This window comes from Populus alba, chromosome 8 (assembly GCF_005239225.2).
Source record: "Populus alba chromosome 8, ASM523922v2, whole genome shotgun sequence".
Classification (NCBI taxonomy): Eukaryota; Viridiplantae; Streptophyta; class Magnoliopsida; order Malpighiales; family Salicaceae; genus Populus; species Populus alba.
In genome coordinates, this window is record NC_133291.1 from 509,601 (window position 1) to 526,193 (window position 16,593).

The 16,593-nt window shown below is 37.1% G+C and overlaps 1 protein-coding gene, 1 long non-coding RNA gene and 1 pseudogene across 10 annotated transcripts; 1 reads left to right on the forward strand and 2 right to left on the reverse strand.

The window, feature by feature from the left end:
• Positions 1–696: 696 nt before the first annotated feature.
• On the reverse strand, positions 697–6,894 carry LOC118045057 (uncharacterized). 6 transcript variants are annotated; one of them, XR_004686916.2, is made up of 4 exons: positions 6,690–6,894; positions 5,620–6,396; positions 3,167–4,990; positions 697–1,443 (listed from the first exon to the last, which is right to left on the reverse strand). It is a non-coding gene; the product is annotated as an uncharacterized lncRNA (long non-coding RNA). The 6 variants fall into 6 exon arrangements; XR_004686913.2 differs by having other exon boundaries at positions 3,167–5,043; XR_004686912.2 differs by having other exon boundaries at positions 3,167–5,055.
• A 1,654-nt stretch (positions 6,895–8,548) lies between these two features.
• Positions 8,549–11,211, forward strand: LOC118045056 (calcium and calcium/calmodulin-dependent serine/threonine-protein kinase-like; annotated as a pseudogene).
• Positions 11,212–11,265: 54 nt separating this feature from the next.
• Positions 11,266–15,013, reverse strand: LOC118045054 (uncharacterized). 4 transcript variants are annotated; one of them, XM_035053554.2, is made up of 5 exons: positions 14,746–15,013; positions 14,394–14,460; positions 12,546–14,286; positions 12,264–12,468; positions 11,266–11,783 (listed from the first exon to the last, which is right to left on the reverse strand). In XM_035053554.2, the coding sequence occupies exons 2-5, from the start codon at positions 14,415–14,417 to the stop codon at positions 11,531–11,533; spliced, it is 2,223 nt and encodes a 740-aa protein (XP_034909445.1). In that variant the 5' UTR covers positions 14,418–14,460; positions 14,746–15,013; the 3' UTR covers positions 11,266–11,530. The 4 variants fall into 4 exon arrangements, with proteins under 4 accessions (XP_034909445.1, XP_034909444.1, XP_034909448.1 ...); XM_035053553.2 differs by having other exon boundaries at positions 14,394–14,464; XM_035053557.2 differs by having other exon boundaries at positions 11,266–11,780; positions 14,394–14,464; positions 14,746–15,011.
• Positions 15,014–16,593: the final 1,580 nt, after the last annotated feature.

The window sequence follows — 16,593 nt, forward strand, 5'->3', positions numbered from 1 at the left end:
TTTTTTTAATAAAAAACCAAAGCCTAATTGAGAATGAAGTGAAATTATTAATTGTGTTATAAAAGACCTCTATGAGCACTAACATGAAAAAAAAAAATTCAAATAACTAAATAATAATATGCAATATCAATTATTCATAAATTTTGTGTTTGTAGGTGAAACCCTCGAGAAGAGTTAGAATGACAGTTTCTATTTCTTGTTAGGTATCAAATAAATTACTATTTGAATCGAGATAAAAACTTTACTAACATGTAAAAAACAGGTAAGAAAAGAGAGAATTTTATAATATATTTTTAATCATAAAAGTAATTTATGTTAAAACATTAAGCTTTTAGGTGCTCCAAACGATTATTATAATAAATATTCTGAGTCATATAATTTGTCACCATCCAACCATGCGATTATTCACTTGGTAAAATTCAATGCAAATTCTAATGATTCCCTGTCATGGGTCCTCCTCAAGGAAAGTTGAGGGATACTATTTATTGTCCTGAATTCTTCTCTCTCTCTCTCTCTTTTTCATGTAGTTTTAATGGTGAAGAATCTGAAGATGTCTTAATCTGGTTTTGTTAGCTGGAATCATATAGCTTTATCACAAAAATAATAAAAAAAACCAGATTTTTTTTTTCCTTTTTAAGAAATGGTGGATAGATTTCAGCAAATAAGGAACAGGCCTAAGAAAAGTCCAAATAGGAAAAGAAAAAAATAAAATTAACGCCGCCTGTGTTTGGGTTAAGAGTTACACAACTCTTAGGCCACCCCAAATACGTTTAAAATATCATGTATGAGCCCTTAGAATGCTGATCAAAAGATAAATTTGCAGGACAACGAGGGCGGCACCTTGTTAGCTCCAAAAAATGGATATTCTGGTTAATCTGCACTTGGCCATGGAGATCATCCAATGGAATTGGGTCTTTTATGCAGTTATTTGGGGATCTATAGCTGCAACTTCCATTTGTGTCATGATCCTCAATGCCATTCCTATGTTTGTTGGCTACTGGTATGTCCTCTTCTCTTCCACAGATGTAGATATTACCTGTATATATTCTCCCTTCAGTTAAGTTCACAAAAAAAAGTAATGTATACATGAACTGACTAGTGCTTGCAACTGGGACGTAATCTGACAAGGCAATCTTCAACATGACGGGGAGCGATCTTTTTGGGTGTGCTTGCTTGGTATAATCATAGCAGCACTCCTTCCTCGTCTTGATGGCATTCAGATTGCAAGAGAAGCTGAGAAGTTCGGCCATCTATGGGACATAGCTGTAGAGGTAGAAATGAATCCCATCATGAAACCTCCTACTTGGAGATGATGATTGCTGGTGGTCTTGGTTCCTCGTACATCATCATACAATTTTGTTTCTGAGAAAAGAAGTTCAATACATACATGTACTTGAACTTTCCCATCAAAGAATCTGATGTGTTTCTTTCGTCTATTAACATCTGCTATTATTCCAATATAACAAAAGAATGGTTAAAAGATGTCATAGCATCTGGATGCTAAGGCAACAAACAGAAGAACACAGAGACACAGTATAATTTCACATTTCCAAATGTGACAGCAAAAACCAACCATTGAAAACAAATAGCAGCAAGAAGTTTTCTAAAGCAGAGCTTTCATCTGTTGACAAACAACCAATCACTAGATCCAAGATAGCAGAATGTAAGAATATCAAGATGATGAAGAGCCAAAGATGAAAGATGAATCTCAGTTGCGTCATTTAAGCAAAATGACTAGGCATATTAATACCTTAGTTATCATGGCTTCCTTTTTTTTCTTTTTTTCTTTTTAAATATTGAAAAGAAACCTTTGCTTTCAAGATTTTAACATGACTTCCCATTAGTTATTTTTGATGATGGAAAGTCACAGCCTTCATTGCGTAAACCTTTTTTCCCAGTAATAGTCATTCTCATTATACAGACCACCTAAAGATAATATAAAAAACATATGCTTGAACAGATGTCTAGACAGCCAAAAACCCATATACCATTCCAATCATGAAATATATTTATCGTTACAGCAGGATGATTCTTGACATCAAGAAGATTCTAAAATACCAGGAACCACACAACAACATTCAGGAGCAGCAGACAACAGAGTGAAAAAAGAAACACACTTTATGCAATAACAAGCAAAAAAAAAAAAAAAAAACTCATATTAAAACAAACAACCGGATTTGTTCAAGGAAAAAAAAAAAAAAAACCATGTCTCTAAAGAGAAAATGCACTCGATAATAAAAGTTCTAGAACCCATCAACTTATTCTAGCAAAACAAAATGAACTGCCACACAAAAATAGGGTTCTAACCGTGCAGGCAATGATAAAAATAACACCGCATAAAACAACATCAACAAGGGATTCTTTCAAAATTTGAAAAATGCAGAGACAAGCACAATGACAGATCTTGTAAGAGAACTACGCAAACTTTCAACATCTGAGTTGTAGTCTGCAACAGATCCTCGTGCCTCTAGCCTCACAAAAAACAAAAAACAAAATTGCAAAAGTTCAGCAGCTAAATTTTTACAAGTTCAAAAACTTAAGTTGCTGGAGTATTTAATAAAAAATGCATACAAAGGGGAGTGCAAGCAAGCAGAGAAGGAGCTACTAACATATTTATAAAGGAATCTATTAACCAGGTTTTCTATACAAACTATACATTACACGGATTTCCATCGTGAGGAATAGTTAGAAAACCAAAGGATGCCTAGCATTATTAAGCTTCCTTCCCAACCTAGTTACTATAAAACCTTAATCTTGTTATAAGAAGTACACATGGTGTGCACAAAAACCAAAAGCCCAGTAGAAGACTATGAAGGGGGCTAGCGAGCTAGACATATACATCTTGAGCTAAAAAAAAAATTAAAGGAGACCCTAAAACCAGAAAAATCAGAGTCGAGTGACCGAAAAAAAAACATCATCAAAAAGTTTTTTCTAAGCTAATAATGGTTATAGGCAATTGATGTTGGGAAATCCGACCGGTGATATTTTGATAGTTATCCATTGGAGGCTAAGCACACTGACACAATATTTAACGTGGTTCGGCAAATCTCCTAAATCCACGGGAGAGGTCCATATAATTAGAGATAGAGAAAGGATACAAAACAAATACATGAAGAAAAAGGATCACATTCACTCAAAACAATTTAATGTAGTAGACTTCAGTTACCTTTACTTCAGTGCCATGTTTGATCCAACCAATTTTATATGGTGCAGGATGCTTCCTGGTTTGCAATCCCAATTTAGTAACCATTGCTTTTGATACTATATTTTTGCTACTGCCACTATCAATGATAATATCACGGACCCTCTTGTTCACGGTGCACTTGGTTCTAAATATATTATGCTGCCGAGAGGGTTTTTCTTATTTTAATGCCAATAGCACCCACTGAACTATAAGAGACTGTGACAATATTTCTCCTTCGTCGCCTTCTATTACTTCTTCTTTTTCATACGTATAAGTTGCTTCATTATCATCTTTCTCTATGTTGAAGATGCACTCTTCTTCTAGCTCTATTAAGTTCATGGTACTCCTTCTTAGACACTAGTTGGAACAATATCCTGGCTATCCACATTTATAACATTTATCCGATCCTGGACGAGCATAAGGATTTCTGGGCATCACCTCGGGTGGAATGGTGTTGGCAGGCTTTGTTGGTGCTCACTGCTACTTGTTTCCCATATAGTGTTAGAGAAAGAGGGTTGGATTATTGAAGTCAACGGGGTCATCAGGGTCTTTCCTTTGTTGACTATTTCTCGATTATTATCAAATGGATTCTTGGTCCTAACCATTGCCTTTGATCTATCTAATTGGGCCTCTGCCTTAATAGCCAATGCAACGGCTTCAGATAGGGTGTAAATTGTTTGCATCGCCACACGATCTTGTATTGCCCAATGCTGCAACTTGTTGTGCCTCTGTTTCTAGTAGATTATTTCATGATGATAGCCTGTGGAATTCTTCCAGGAAAGCCTCAACAGTTCTGGCTCCTTGTCTATATTCCTGATATTGTTTAAATAAAATTTGCTCGTAATCTGGCAGTAGATAACGGGATCGTAATAGTCATTTCATTTTAGTCCATGTCCAAACCATTCCCTTCCCTTGTCGCAGCCGGGTACTTTGTAGTTGCTCCCACTAGGCAGAAGTCCCCCCAATAGTCTATATGCGACTAACTTCACCTTCTTATCTTCAGGAATGTCCATATAATCAAAGAACCTCTCGACTAATACCAACCAATCAAGGAACCCCACAATTTGAAGTTGTCCATTAAAACTGGGCAGGTCCATCTTCATTTGAAACATCTGTCGGTATGGTTCCCTTTGGTATCCTCTTTGGTTTCCCTGGAGTATAGCTTTAACTTCTTCTTCATCCTCACTTAGGTTGTCCTTATAGATTGGCTGCCTTCGTAGGATTCCTGGGGGCGTTCACAAGTTTCAGCCCTTTCTTTGTGATGTTGATCCCCTGATTATTTCCTGCTGTCAGCCCCTATAACCAAATTGTCCTCGCGGTCACCGCCGCCAAGGGTTTCGCTTTCGTTTCGTGGGTTCGCCATCTAACAGGATTAAGCCTGCTCTGATACCAACTGATATAGCGGAAGCTTCTGTGAAAATAGGACGCCACTTGTTTCCAAGAAAAATCGTTTGAATCCTCAAACCAAAAATTACACTCGAATCCACGAGTTCAAAAATTAAAGTTCTCAAAGAGAACTTTAATTATTGAATTGAAAAGTGCCTTACAATGAAAAAGAGGCAGCCTTTATATAGGCTGCAAATCCTAATTCGACTAGGACTATAATTGTTTAGGAAAGAAATAACTAGAATAAAGAAAGCAAATACTACAGCTGGGAAAGTAAAAAAATTCTGATATTATGACATCAATTAAGAATCCTAAATAAGGAGGCAACTGGCGGAAGGGTACTCCAATGGTAACTGCAGTTCCTGATTTTGCTGCAATTATACTATATCCTGCAACCTGCTCTTCCTCTCCTCCTGTAGACTGTTCTACATCAAATGCTGGTAGTGGAAGTAGCTTAATGAATATTGAACCACCTGAAATGTGGACTACTAAGAAAGAAGAACATGCAGTAAGGGTTAATGGTTTTTAACATGATGCAAACTATGACATTTAAAAAACAGAAACATATATTGCAGACACCTCATGGTAGATTTCTAGGTGATTTCTTCCATGATGAGTCACAAATAAGCAACATGCATGAGAAGGGGGGGTGAAACGATTCCAGAACTGTTCGGCCATCGGTTTAAACAAATGCGGAAACTTTATGAAAAAAGGAATATCAAAGGACATAAATTGCAAGGAAAAAATATGGAAGCAAAGATGCCACAAACTAGTAGACAAATGAGTGGCAGTTCTAATAGCAACGACCCAAGTCCAAACAAACGATGAAGAATCAACAGATGTTGCTGCTTATTTTCGTAGTTTTCAAAGGCTGAAACATAGAGTACGTGTGTGCAAAACACTTGAAGCAACAACCAAAGATTACATTGACAGTGTCTCATATAAAGCTAATAAAGCGCGTTGGTTTGCTAAGCACATCACAGTTCATTAATGTATTCTGTTAACCGAGCCACAAGAAGTTTAAAAGCAGGAGTGGTTGAATTAGTTACCTCATCCTTTGAGGGTGAAGACAATCTCCCCTTCTTGGCTGTCAGAGAATTGTCGGCCTATGTTTTTGTCACACCTTCTTCGTGGCCATGCTCCACCACAGACCACATGCTGCTTGGATGAAGAATATCATTCTTGTTAGGGCTAAATTCACGGGATTGAAGAGAAGCAGAAGCTAATAAGAGAGGCTAAAAAACCAGAAATGATAGTTCTCTAGTTGTAACATGCATTTCTTCTGCTAACTTGTTGGGAAGAAAGAAAAGTGGTCTCTTTCCAGAAACTTAACTTTTTTTTTTATTCTCAACCAAAGAAGCATCCTACTTGTCCTGTTACCAAGAGTATTTAGTGCATACTGAAATAGAATGCGACACAAAACATGCTCTGTAAGTAATCAGTTTCGAAAACCAGCTTTTGTTTGGCCTCGGTAGGTGCATCTGTAGACGGAGATGACTGTATTAAGGAGCTGGTTGAAAGGATTGACCCAGGTGTGGTCCTTGCGGCGGTGGTCAGGTTCCCTGGAGTGGCCATATGAGGTGGAGACAAACAAAATATTGACTGAGATGTTTAGCAAGTGCCATTAATCATGCATCGAACCCTGAAAAAGTCATTGATTGTCAAAACAAAAATTGAAAAGGTAAGGGACTGGGTGTGGAGATTCGAGAATTTGATGTTAAGATTGCAGTAGAGCAGGCCAGGATTGAATCGCAAGCTCTATCAATAGATGTTATATCCTTGGATGTTGCTGTCCAGTGTCCGGGAAGGGTGGCTGTTCACTTGTCCTGCAGGGAAACAAATGTGCTGAACATGTCAGGAAAGGGCAGTAGATGAAACATGAAGGGCCTGGTTTGAATGTGACAGATTAAAGAAGAACCACGTCAAAGAATAATGCATGTAAGCAAAAAAAGAATCGGTAACATAAGTTTTGAGTATATGGCTATCTAAATGGTGTGAAAGGTGGTTGTTTTGAACCAAAATCCAACTAATATTTAATTTGAAAGAACTATACGGAATCAAAACCCTAATATTTAATTAAAACGAAAACAGAGAGAGTGATAAGGAGATAAATCAATACCTTTTGGTAGGCGTTGAGAGAGAGGGGGGGTTTTGTGTTGTTCTGTCGCTGGCATTATTTGACCAGAGCCCGCCCTCCCGAATTTTTGGATCGGAGTTTCCCACGACGGACTGAAACCCTTACACCAGGGGAATCCGCCTTAAAAACAAAACGAAAGAGAAAGAAGAAAATGAAGAGGAAAAACTAAGAAGGAGCAGAGAGAGAAGAGATTTATGTGCAAGGAAGTCGTGTTTCCTATGTTTATAACGGTTAGGGAAGCACCGCGTGATTGTGACATTGGAGGAGTTTGGGCTTGATGTGTCAAATTTAAAGTGAACCGCGTATGTGTTAATTCACCTTAGGCCCGTATCTTTTAGGCCCATAAAGTCTTCCCACAAAAAAGACCCACTCAGCAGATGAAGGCCCAGAAAGAAATAACCAGGGCCTAATCATTCCTTGATTAATAGCTAATTAAAGTCTCATTGTAACTTAATTATGCAATTGTGGCCTTTTCAAGGCAAAAGCGGACCCTCTTAAAGAGTGGTTAGGGAAGCAGCCTCCCGTACGGTTTTTGTTTTTTACAGTGTTTATATATTTATAAGAGTCCCTGTAATTTATAAATCATTTAATTATATCCCTACATCTCAAATCTATGTGCAATTAGATCCCTACCTTATAATTTTTTTCCTCTCATTTCCAAAGCTCAAAACCTCTCTTTCCATGTGTGTTTTTAACATGTATACGAGTTTCAAGCAATAAAATACATAATCTTAACATAGATTTCTTTAATGAATATTCTCATCTCTTGTTTCTAATTTTCCACTATAGTCCGTTCTTTACATTATTATGCATACAAAATAAGAGATCTGGATAAAACTCGGGTTATAAATTAAAATGGGTAATGTTTTTTAAAAAAAGAAAATTAAAAAGTTTTGACTAAATTACGGGTTAATTTAGATTTTGATCAGGTTAATTTTATTTATTTATTATGAAATTTTAATAGGATTAAGTTTCAAATCAATCAAGTTCTAAATTAAATTATTAAATCGGATGGGTTTAAAAACCAGAAATGTATATCTAAGCACCTTAAAGCTCAAGAATTTGCTAAGATTCTTGTAAAACTATCACTTCATGTCTTTTATTAATTTTCTGCCTAACCCAAAACACAGCAGCATAAAACCTACAAGTTTTGGAAGGATTGGGGATTGGTGGTTGGGTCGTTTGATGCTCCCATATTGGTGGTTGGTTACATCATTTCTTGTGTATATTTTAACGAATACCATAATAAAATATCAAGAATGTGATTATATAAATTAAGATGATGTACGCTTAAGGGGCAGGTTGTAATGTTAAAGAACTTTGTTTTGTCTCTTGCTTCTTAAGTTTGATTCTCGAGATCCTCGTCTAAATGAATATGTCTTTAATTACACCAAATTAAATTTAATACCCTTCATAGAAAAAAAAAACCTTAATCTTGGTCATTCGGGTATATTTTAGCCATCAAAACCCCATTAAAAAAAAAAAAGAGAGAAGGAAAAGTGAATAAATATCAAGAGTTTTGATTAAGGTGAAAATGAAAATGTCCTCAAAATTTAGATTGGCCATGACTCTAATTCCATGTTAAACTCTTGCCTTGTGCCAAAAAGGAAAAGAGAAGAGAGCTTGTTATGCAATGAGGCAAATCTCTTTTACTATTACAAAATTATAGTACCAAACGCTCCATGATATGGACTGATGATCAAAGCTTAAACCTTGAGTTTAAGATAAAGAATTTTGAAGATAGATATGGAAACTCACTATACTAATAATTAAGGTTTAGTTGCCATGTCTCTGTCTGTTTTTCTTCGGCTCCTATCTCTTGTTTCCACATGAATTTCATCATAGTTTATAGCATAAACTAATGCAAAAACTCCTCTCAAGCTGATGTCAATCTTTGCATGAATCCGCGTTTCAACTTTGTCTCTTCTCTCCCTAATAATTGATGAATACAATCTGTCCAGTTCTTCCCATTATTTGTTTTTGTCTGAAAATTCCAAGTCTTCAAGATTCCATTTCTGTTATGTGTTTGTGTTTGGTAGTTAGTTTCCATTCCGGGAAATTGTTTTCATGGGACAGGAAACAAGAAAACTTTTAGATGAGTACGAAGTTTCTGACATCCTTGGAAGAGGTGGATTCTCAGTTGTCAGGAGAGGTATTATGAAGACAAGTGGAGATAGAAGGCAGGTAGCTATCAAGACATTGAAAAGATTAGGCCCATCAGGAATTCCTCGGTCTCGCGGTGATGGTGAGAGAAGCTTTGCTTCGTTCAAATTTCCAACACGGAGGCAGGTTTCCGTATCCGATGCTTTACTTTCAAATGAAATATTGGTTGTGAGAAAGATAGTAGAAAATGTATCGCCGCATCAGAATGTGATTGATCTCTATGATGTTTATGAAGATCAAAATGGTGTGCATCTTGTGTTGGAGCTCTGTTCTGGTGGAGAGCTGTTTGACAGGATTGTCGCTCGAGACAAGTACTCCGAGCGTGAAGCAGCAGCTGTAGTTAGGCAGATTGCAGAAGGATTGGGAGCTCTTCACAGGGCTAATATTGTTCACAGAGACTTGAAGCCAGAGAACTGTCTTTTCTTGAATGAAAACGATGATTCTACCTTGAAGATCATGGACTTTGGATTGAGTTCTGTAGAAGAGTTCACTGATCCGGTTGTTGGGTTGTTTGGCTCCATTGATTATGTCTCACCAGAAGCTCTTTCTCAAGGCAGAATTAGCTCTAAAACTGATATGTGGTCTTTGGGAGTAATCTTGTATATCCTGCTCTCAGGGTGAGTTAATTTTCTTCTGCTCAAATTGTACCCTCTCGTATTGTTGCCACAAGTTAGCAATCAATATCCCAATCTTCGGTTCAAGTTCTTAGGTCTTTTGTTTTGTTTCCTTTCATATTTGAGGTATCCGCCTTTCATTGCTCAGTCCAACAGGCAGACAGAACAAGTGATACTGGCTGTATGTTGATAATTTTTGCCTTTACCAAAGCTAGATCGTTTGCTTCATTGTTCAGTTCATCTTACTTCCAAGGTTCTGAAAGACAAATGCTTTAATGTGCAGGGTGATTTCAGTTTCTATGAGAAGACATGGAAGAACATTACTTCATCAGCAAAACAACTGATCACTGATCTAAATCATCCTTGGGTTAGGGGGTTCTGCAGAAGACAAATGGACCCTGAGATTGTCTCAAGGCTGCAGAGTTTTAATGCCCGTCGCAAATTCTGTGCTGCAGCAATTGCCAGTGTGTGGAGTAGCACAATTTTCTTAAGAACCAAAAATTTAAAATCCTTACTAGGATCACATGACCTCAAGGAGGGTGAAATTGAAAAACTCGGGCTATATTTTTCCAAATTGTGAGTACTCAAACTATTTCTTGCCTCAAATTTTCAGTTTTCATTGAGTTCTAGGTTTATCAGCATTTAAATTGCATAAAGAAGCTCTGGAATCAAGCTGGGATGAGTTTGATTGCCCTATATCATCAATCTTCGATATTCTAATCGAGAGATATATTTATGTGTAGGTGTGCAAAAGGTGATATGCTACTCTATCCGAATTCGAGGAGGTGCTGAAAGCAATGAACATGTCATCACTGATCCCTATGGCACCCCGCATCTTCGATCTATTTGACAACAACCGTGATGGGACAGTTGACATGAGGGAGATACTTTGTGGTTTCTCTAGCCTCAGGAACTCTCGAGGAGATGATGCTCTCCGTCTGTGCTTCCAGGTATGCTCTCTTCCCTGATTCCCCTCCAACTTGAGCAGGCTTTGCCCGAGGACTGCCTTCCAGCAGATATAACAGAGCCGGGGAAATTGGACGAGATATTTGACAGGATGGATGCCAACAGTGATGGAAAAGTCACCTTTGATGAGTTCAAAGCCGCAATGCAAAGAGACAGTTCACTTTAGGATGTCCTCCTCTCATCTCTTCGGCAACAATAATTTTCCCACTTTCTACTCTCGCCATCATCTTTCCATCTATGCTTCTTGTTTTTTTCTCTAAATGAGGTAAATGAAATTCTCTCTTAATTTGCGGTCGAAGTTAGGAACTTCTCATTGTGATGGATATCAAACCAGTAGAGCATAGATATCAGGGAATATAACTCAACCATTCTTGATGCTTGAATAGGTTTCACTTCATAGACAGAAGAACTTTTCAGGAGATCTTAGTAATATTCATAATGTATCCATATGGTCAGGCTCAATTCACCTGCTAATCTTCTCCAATAATTGTGCATTTGTCGAATCAAAATTTTGTTTGGCTAAATGGAATAGCCATACTACAGTCAACTAAATACTAATATTGGAATTAGTTCTGGCACCATAGCCTTGGTGGGTTCGACTCTAACAATGGCAGAAGAAAGGGGCTGGTACAAGGGACAGGGAGTTCATTGGCAAACTGGTGAAGTAGCAAGTTCTAGCAAGCTCTCTCAACTGAAATATCTGTATGCACAAAGTCAAACAATGCAAAACCTTCCCATGGGGTTATGCAGTACAATATAAAAATGCCCCACCTAAAATAATTGAAAATACGCATGATCTGAGTTGGAAGCTGCAGTAGTTTTGAATTTGCAGGGAAAAAAAAAAGAATTTATGCCCATCCACCCTGTAGCTTTGTAAAATTTACACACAAATTCTTGCCACAAAATGAAATCGTGCAAGATCCAAAATTCTATATTTCCATTCAACATAATGAGGATAATTCCCTTGATTTAGCAACTCCTAGTATTCCTACAACGTGAACGAAACTAGTTTCACAAATAGATTCCAGACAATTATATGAACTCTCCAATTTGCTATCCTATGACAAACTAAGGGGGTCACTACAAATCATCATCTCCATCAAGACCTTTTGTGAGATCACTGCTTCTGTCATCAGTACTCTCGTTGGAGTTGGAATCATCGGTATTTTGTACTTCATGATTCACTTCCTCAGTGGTGACTGTTACATCCATCCAGCTTAAGTCTTCTTCCAAATCCTCCACCCAGTCTCCCATATTGGCATCCATAGCTTCTAAGCATGTAGGATCAATGTTGTTTCTCATGCACCTGGATTTAGTTGCCTCAGCTCGCCTTCTAGGATGTAAAACAGAAAAATTAGCATTTGCAACATTTTACATTCAAGGAGAGTTTAATCAAGACAACAAGATCACAAGGGTGTAAAATCATTTAATATTATATCAGAACGACAACAAAAGTTTTTATAAAAGCTAATCAACTCTGATGAAAGGCAAAGAAAAGTTATTTAATCAATTACTCTCTCCAACGTGAATAAAGCATTGACAGACCTTATGAAATTGTGCAGGAACTAAGAACTAAGGATTGATCAGTGGTAGTGAAATTGGTATCATGACTTCATTAAGGATAACAATCAATCCATGAAGCTTAATCCAAGGAATGCTTGGTAAACACAAAAAAATGAACACGGAATCAAGTCATTGAGATTTCTTTCATTTTTCAGACCCAGAGGATGAAAGAAAATGTGTACGACAGAGCTTCCAGTCTATCGTCCAACAAAACAGCAGCAATGAAACTGATGAGGAGAAGGAAAATTACCTCTCTTTTAGGAACAAGTTATGGTGAACAAATGTAAGGTCACTTAATCTTTGCTGCTCCAATCGATTTCTCTTCTTATACTGGATACATTCAAACATGCTCCAGCTCCTCTCAGATGTGGTGATGCTACAGGTCTGACTTAATATCCTGACTGCTAAGCGCTGCAGATCAGGGTAATCTGCTGCATAGAGTGACCACCATGTAGCTGCATAAATAGACAGATTTATTTAGTAATAAATTATAAAAGAACTTGGTTATACAAACTTTGTTATGGACATTAACCTGGCACTAGTGATTCTCGTCCATGTAATGCCACAGGTCGACCAAAATCCCCTAGGGCTTCCTCATAGAATTTTATATGGCTAGTAATTGTAACTTGGGCAGATAAACTAGGCTCTATGGTCTCAATGCAATCAAGTAAACCTTTTTGAATGACTTTGTTGAAGGAGAAATTGGCATTATAGAATACAGCTGGGTTGAGATGGTATGCAGCTGCATGAAGAGGGCTATGGAATTCCTCTTTCCAGACATGATCAATAATCTTCAAGTATGATGCATAATCAGATTCCATATTGTCAAATGCTGCAATAATACTTTTCTTTGCCTTTTCCATCGCATCATATACATATCCCATGGATGGTCTATCTTCACAGTCCATGAGGTGTAAAACGGAAAGCAGGGGCTTTGCAACATTCAAAGCATGGTCACACATGGACCAGAAAAGTTGATCCACCAAAATTTCTGCCACCTCAATTCCTGCTCTTTGCTTAGTAAAAGATGACTGCATCCATGAGTTGCTTGTAAACATCTGCTCAAGATGGCCTTTCAAAGTTACAATTGTTTGCAGTGTCAAGAAGATGGAAGCGAACCTTGTCCTTGAAAGTTGGATAATATCTCTTCCACCTGTTTTCTTCCTCATCAGATTAAGGACCCGAGCATTGTTATAAATGAACCGAGTTACTTTTTTAGCCTTTGCTAATACCTCCTTTACTTCATCCTTCTTTGAAATTTCCTCAAGCATCAGGTCAATGCACTGCACTCCACAGGTGCTGCAGAAAAAGGTCTTGTATTTATCTGCTAAGAGTTTTCCAGCAGCTTTATAACTGGGAGAAGTATCTGTCACAAAATTGACAATAATCTTGGGACCAACTTCTTGAACAACACTGTCAAATAGATTAAAGAGTCCCTCTGTTGATTTTGTAATGTCTGTCGCATCCACAGATTTCAAAAACATGGTACCCTTGGGACAATAAACAAAAAAATTTATGACTGTGCGATTAATTCTATCCATCCACCTATCAACTAAAACTGAACATCCAGTCACTTCCCAAGACTTTCTCAATTCTGTGCAGTATTCTCCTGCATCCTGGACACTTCTATTCAGCAATCTCCCCCTCAAAGCATTGTAAGAAGGCATCTTATAGCCAGGGCCTACAGCAGCAATACTATCAGCCATCTGTTGAAAAGTACAAGAATTTGCTGCACTTAATGGTACTCCAGCTTCGTACATAAATCTTGCAACAGCGATATCAGCCTGGTCGATGCTCTCTTGGGAAGCAAGATTCTGGAGCAAAGGTCGAGCAACAACAGGCACAGTCATTGGCAGATATTGCTTCCTGCGTCTCTTGGTTCGCTTAGATGTCCCTTCCAAGACCTCTTTACCCCTTCTCCTGATAGCCATCTTTTGCAGTGGCCCCGCATCATCATTGTCCTCGTCATCTCCTTCCTTATCCTGAAAGTACGACAAAAACGAATTCTTTGCGCTATTTGCTTCTTTATGCTTTCTTAGCTTCTCCAAAACTTTAAAACCCAAATGCTGCTGTATCTGAACTTTAACTTCGTCGGGTACTTCTTCACACGGAGTTACATTCCCTCTTTCTCCAGCCAAATGTTGCTTCAGTCTAGAAATTCCGCCGCCAAGAAAAATCTTATGACAGTACTTGCACTTGATTTTTTGCCTACCCCCATTAACCATAGTCCCATGAGCCCATCCAGGATCAGTAGCTCTAGGAGGTGCCAAATTCTGGAGTTCATAAACATATCAAAAGTGCAAAACTCAAATACTCAAAAACTACAGTTACTTGAGGTTTAAGCTAAAAAGAAAAATCATCAAACACATCAAATCCTTACATGGTTATTATCCTTAAATTGCATCCTGGAAAACTGTTGGAAAAAACTCTCAACTTCTAACACAGTACTGACTTCAAAAATAAAACATCAGCAACCCAACAATTAAGTAAAAACAAGAATCAAACAGTCATAAAAAACGAAACTTTTTCACTTACATTTTTAACAACATCAATATCTACCCATAACTATGATCAATCACTACTAAACTAATCATGATTGGCAATTTCAAGACCAAAAAAACATAACCCATTTCAGCTTTCAAGCTAAACTTCATCAACTCACTTGATTAAGCTTCTAAAACTGATAGATTCAATCTTTCAAGTCTGATCATGAAAACAAAAGGAGTGCTTACTTTGTTAAGGAACTGTCCAGAACCGAAATCTCGGGTTTATTGGGCCGAAAAATTGCGATGAGACTCGGCGGTTTCGGGTGTCGGATCCGGAACGCGAGAGTACAAAGCTTTTGGTGTATCGGAAATGTATCGGCGGAATGTGATAGATAGGTGGAAGGAAAGAAAGTTCACTCCTTTTTTAGAGAAATACAAGGTAAAAGGGAGGAAATCTCGCTTTCATTAAAGTGGTGCCGTTTCGTAACTTTCGTTCAGCGTTTTGTTTTTTAATATATATATATATTTAAAATTTTGGTAATGATTAGTTAAAATTAAGAGTTTTTAAAAAAAACAAAAGGAGAATTATAAACATAGATGATCATTTTTTTTCCTCTTAATAAAAAGGAAGAAAAATATTAAACATGAGAAGATAAATTGTATGATTCTCTTCATAAAAGCTAATTCCTTGATTAGTAGAAAAGGAAAAAAAAAAGGATTTTAACTAATAATTTCGAAATCTCTTCCCCTTTTTTATCATGAAATCTCATCCCTCTTAATTAGCAATAATATTTTTAAACTACATATGCATTGATCCATTCCTTTATATATATATATATATATATATATATAAAAGTTCATCTAAATTAATATTTGAGTAAGCCTGACCTAAGATAAATGTTTCTTTTATTTTATCCAATGAAAAAGAACAGAAAAAACATTTCCAAAATTTTGATTTTTTTTTTATTTTTTTTAAAAAATCTGTTTTTTTTTTTTTAAAAATATTAATTTTTTTTTATTTTAAATTAATATTTTTTATATGTTTTAAATCATTTTATATACTAATATTAAAAATAATTTTTTTAAAAATAAAAATATATTATTTTAATATATTTTTAAATAAACATATTTTATTCAAGTTCTAGACTGCAGCAGAAGCCAACATTTCTTGGCAAGTACAAGCGGTGGTGGACAAGACATGGACAGTATGAAATGAAATTGAATTGTGTGACTCATCGTATGTTCAAGGAGCTTCTCTTGCAGGAATTGATGTTGCCTGTAGAGACTCCATCGGAGCCTCAGTGGAAGACGAAGGTCTTGTTTGGAAGTGTGGATCAGTGGCACAAGAAGAAGCTCTTGCTATTCGCGAGTCCCTAGCCCTGGCTTCGATTTTCCACCCCCAAGTGACTACAACTGAAGAAGAAGCTCATGGTAGTGTTGTTATAGCTGTAAGTAGGAAAGCAAATCATGCTGCAGATTGGATAGCCAAGGCAGATAGGTCCACTGTTCTTCCTTCTAATTGGGTTCATAACCAACCCGATAGCCCTAACAATTTTCTTGTATCTGCTAGCAAAGGATTAAAAGGAAGACGGAGTCTTGTGAAATCAACACATTGAGTGCTTAGAAAAGATGAATATAATCTCCAAGAAAATAACAAAATTTAGATAAGGATATAATTTCAAAATGAATAATGTTGTATCCATAGCAGATTTCCGATTGAAACCACAGATGCTTTTATTTTCGAGTTATGCCGAGATCATTAGGGTTTTTACTTGGAGGCAGCGAGCATAATTCCTTCTATTCTTTTCCATACTTCTTTCTTAATCGTTCTCTGACAAAATCATTACGAGCTTTGACACGAGCTCGTTGAGGAGCAATGTTGACATAGCATTGATGCAAGCCAAGAGCAAAAAGAGCAGCTCCAGAAGCAAACAATCCTATAGTCATGGCCAGTTTCTTGGGTGTTGAAGGAAAGCACAATCCCATTTGGTTACCTTAACTAGAAGCGCAGACCAATGATCCAAGATCCCTACACAAAACCAACTGAAATGCTTAAACCCCACAAGGAATTGAAGACAAAATGCGAGAAAGAAA

Excerpts from the sequence above, each read along its gene's own strand:
- LOC118045054 (XM_035053554.2), bottom strand. The coding sequence starts at position 14,417 with ATGCAATTTAAGGATAATAACCAT. Across the intron at positions 14,287-14,393 it reads AATTTAAGGATAATAACCAT|AATTTGGCACCTCCTAGAGC; the intron begins GTAAGGATTTGA and ends TATGAACTCCAG. Across the intron at positions 11,784-12,263 it reads AACTTGTTCCTAAAAGAGAG|AAGGCGAGCTGAGGCAACTA; the intron begins GTAATTTTCCTT and ends TTTACATCCTAG.